This window comes from Anopheles darlingi, chromosome 3, assembly GCF_943734745.1.
Source record: "Anopheles darlingi chromosome 3, idAnoDarlMG_H_01, whole genome shotgun sequence".
In the NCBI taxonomy this organism is placed as follows: domain Eukaryota; kingdom Metazoa; phylum Arthropoda; class Insecta; order Diptera; family Culicidae; genus Anopheles; species Anopheles darlingi.
The window spans coordinates 24,341,467-24,345,715 of NC_064875.1; the positions used below are offsets into that span (position 1 = coordinate 24,341,467).

A 4,249-nucleotide genomic window follows, 5' to 3' on the forward strand; every position below is an offset into this window, starting at 1 on the left:
CAGGCGAATAATTCATGACAGTAACATGACAAGCTGTTCACGATTGTGTGTCAGGTCGTGATCGATAACATAGCGACGCACTGCCTTACACCTTTAGTCATCCCGAATCAGATGTTGATGCAAACTTTGTTAAACTTGATAAGGCGTTTGGTGTATATTGTTGAACGTAAAACATGTCTACCAAACCAGCATTTCCTGGCAAACCCGCTATTACCGAAAGCCATTGTCTGAACCCGACTTTGTCTGAATACTATTATTATCCTTGTACCGTCTGGATACTTTCTACATGGGCCAAAGATAGTTTGCGATGAGTGTCATCGGATGTCGACCAGGACAAAAGTACCAGTACCAACGCTAACGAAGCTATGGTAGACCTAGAGAACCCGCTATGTCGTCGCCTGGTGATTGAACCCGATAAAAGAAAGACCTAGCGCGATGGGCAATGGTTCCACGGCAGCGACTGGCATTCAAAAAAAAAAAAGGAAAACCCACGAACGATATAGAAATGTCCAGGCTGTGAAGAGAGGGCTGAACAGTGCCATAGAGAACATGCAGCTGCGCCACTACGGATAAGAGAACATAGAAAATGTGGAGCATGTTTCTATAAATAAAAGTGACCAGAGCAAAATGGAACTAAAAGAATCATGCGGATGACGTACGAGATGGTCAGAAGTAGTTTCAAGAGCATTGCGATTGCAGCAAATACTAGTATGAAAAAGGGAACAAATCCTTTTTAAGACACACGTGTCATTCACTTGTCAGGTACATGCTTCCTACTGTGCTGCTACTACTCCTGATTACACATACAATCGTAAAATATAGTAGAAATTTGATAGAAATAACCTTCAGATCGTCTTTTTTCTCAAATTTTTTGGCAATTGATTATTTGCGAACTAAAAATTAAAAAAAAATTAATACTTCAGCAAATTTCTTAGTACTTTTAATGGGACAAAATCACGCTAAACATCTCTATAAAACCTCTACTCTGACAAAATGATTAAAAAAAAAACACTTCACTGCTTAATATCAACGCCAAGGCTTAAAGTAGCTGCCCTCCAACTACTTTACTCAAAAGATCTTCGCTCTCCGTCCGATCATTCGCCTGCCTGTAACAGTTCCCGTTAGTTTCCGGAGGCAATGAAGCAAACAAGTGACAAATTCAATATTGCCATTTTGTAACCTACGCCTCGCAGCGTTCTCCTTTTTTTTCTAGAAAATCTCATTCTTTCAACAGTTTCCTTCTCAATCGTTACAGCTAACTAACTTCACCACCACATGAGCAAATGGCCCGAGGCAAATTCACACGGAAAAATAAACTCTCAACCACTCGACACAACCGTATCTACCGTGGCCGATAGTCACCATACTGAAGCGTTGAATTTTCTTTTCTCCCGGTGATAGCGTACCGGGTGAAAAGAAAATTCAACGTTTGGCGTTGCTAGCAGATGAAGCTAGTGGTATAAAATCTGCTCAAGATTTCAGCAAAAGGACGCTGCAAGCGGAACGAACATTACATAGTGAACGGAGCAAAACCTGCTCCACAGGTTAAATTGACAGACATGGAAGCTCCCATTTCGCAGCGCTTCACATTGTGCTTCGGGTGTGTTTTGCGCTTTATACGCGCTTCAGTATATATTTTTAGAGTTTGCCTTCGGGGATGTTCAACAAGAACAATGGCACTTGACGTGCAGACGGTTTTTAACGAACACTATCCCAACGGAAGCCTTAAAGGAGCATAGTGAAGCTTAGCGAAAGAAAAAGTCTTTTCAGTGTTGCTCACCAGATTGTCACTGGATTGCCTTATTTGCCTCCAGGGGACCCGAAGTCGGTACACGTTGCTAGATGCCAATCGTCAGAGTTCTCTTGCGACAGCATATTTTTCGTACGATAGAGTGTGTTTGTCCTAAGTTACTTTATTTACACGTTGGACACATTACTTAGTAAAAACTATCAATCTGCAGCGCAGCTTTATATTGTCACATTTCCCCTTAACGAAACATGTCAAAATCATTTCATTGTAATGCGAAAGCTTTGACCGATTAGGGCACTGACTTAATCAATTAAACTTCGATTGTGTAACGATTTTGATTGGATTAGAGCGTCTGTCACAGCTTGTTGAGACCATTTCAGAAAATCCTACTCATCGAAACTTCCAAAGGTGCATTCGACTGTGTTTCACATTCTACTTTTGGTGCATTCTCTGTTCCACCTCTCGAGTTCTCTGCAAGATGGTAGTTACCAAGCTACCGCATCGTAGCCTCCCTTGCATTGTACGGAATCACTTGAACAGAAATGGAGAATAAAAACACCGGTCCTTGAATGAAAGCATCCAGGTTACCTGGAAACCATCAGCAGCAGAAGGAACAGGACGTTTTAAAATATAATCTGTGTCTGCAAATTGATTGAGCATCTCTAATCCTTCGGCACTTTGCTAGCACTTTCCTTGCAGCATATTCGAGATGCATGAGATGAAGTATTTCAAATATTTGATTTGATTCCAGTTAACTTTCAGGATATTTTCCTATCAATATTGAGCCAATTCTTTCTGCGTTGGTGTACCTTGTAGAGCCAGGATCAGGTTTATGAAAAGCATTAAAAAGAAAACATTTTCCCTTCTTCTACAACATGTGCGAAAAGGTAAAAGCAAGAATGTAGTATTTATGTTACACACAAACACTGCACACGACCGGATGCTTCATACCCCCAGGACGCAAATAGTGCTGACAGTAATAAAACCCCTCGCACAATGTGTGGCATAAATCTTAATGTTGCTCCAGCAAAGATGACACCAAAGGATGGTCACTATCACTGGTAAACCCCAAAGAGGCAATATGGGACGACAGGGGACGTCATGTGAGCTCCATGCTCCGGTGCTCTTTCCTTGACTGCTTTGAATCGAGTAAGATGCCCGTAAGACGACGCGAGTCACTGGTTCAAAACAAGCAAAGCTTCAAAAACCAAAAAAGCCATGAATTGATAATGGCCGAGTGCCGTAAATTTCCATCAAATGAGGGTTTGTGATGTGTTCTCACACACACGCGCGTTCGCGAGACAAAAGCATCATAATGTTTATCGCCCAACCTGAGGACCACAGTCTAGGGAACCATCTTCTGGTTGGCGCGGTAACCAGCTTTTCCAGCAGGAATTGTCGTTTGATTTTATTGCCTTTTTAAAAGATATGCGAGCGAAAGGGTACGTAAATATCGGAACAACCATACGCTGTCGGTGGTGAGATCAAGCATGAGAATGATGACGCCATTAGGCCGTTGTCATCAAGACTGTAGGGAGTTCCCTTGGCAAATCAATTCTAATCCGAAACGTAATATTTTATCTACCAAATTTTCGCGAAACCGAAACCCAACAGAAGAAAGCAAGACAATGTATAGCTTCTAATAAACCCCCAATCCCCGCTTTTAGCTATCGTCTAGGAAATGTCTCAAAAGCACAACTCCACTCACCTTCGAGCGACAGATGAAAGAATCCAATTTTGGTGCCGCGTACGGTTTTAGTAACCGAGGGATGTCGCCTTTTGATGTGTTCCAAAGATAGCCCCGAAGGCTTTCTTTTACGTTTAGCCGGAAAACCATTAAGTCTTATCACCGATTCGACGCGAACGCCCGCCGGGGGGCGGTTACCGGAAAAATGGTGGTCCACCAACCAGCCACGCGAAGGTCACGGCCAACTTCCTTTGATGAACAGACCTTCAATCGTTTCGGGAACCAACCGACCGACTGTTTCAACCTGGTTCGTCGTAGTGCTCACTCACTTCCATCGCGCACTCGGTTAACTCGGCTAGCAGGACGGTACAACAAAAAAGAAAACTAAGGAATGAAACAATCGTACCATCTAACCACCGATGTTAGCGACGCACAGCGCGGTGTAGAAACGGCAAAAACGGATTAGAAGCGGTGACTGTTGACATACCGAGAACGCTTTCTGTGCAACCGGTTTCTTGGGGTTTTTTTTATTTTCACGAAAGCAAACAGCAAAAATGTCGAAAGAAAGCACGCACGCATGCACGCACGTGCCAGTCGTTTGTAGCGATTTTACCGGAACACGCGAAAGCAGCATGCTTTTTTTTTGCTGGCAAAAGGTTGCTTTAATGCGCGTACCTTACGTGTCATGATTTTGCTTGCCCGATGCTATGATGCTGGCAATCATGTCGTCTGCGCTTTCGATGAGGAGTTTTGTTCTGCGTTTTAACTTAAAATCAACAAAAACGATTAAGAATCGTTGTTTCTCAAAACAT

At 42.9% G+C, this 4,249-nt stretch overlaps 1 protein-coding gene across 1 annotated transcript in view; it reads right to left on the reverse strand.

The window, feature by feature from the left end:
* LOC125953795 (uncharacterized) overlaps positions 1 to 3,672 on the reverse strand; it is a gene marked incomplete at its 5' end in the record, with an annotated part of 43,208 nt that extends 39,536 nt beyond the window's left edge. The window contains one exon of the mRNA XM_049683575.1: positions 3,459 to 3,672. Coding sequence (XP_049539532.1) covers positions 3,459 to 3,672 — 214 coding nt within the window. The remainder of the gene's footprint in view (positions 1 to 3,458) is intronic.
* Positions 3,673 to 4,249: the final 577 nt, after the last annotated feature.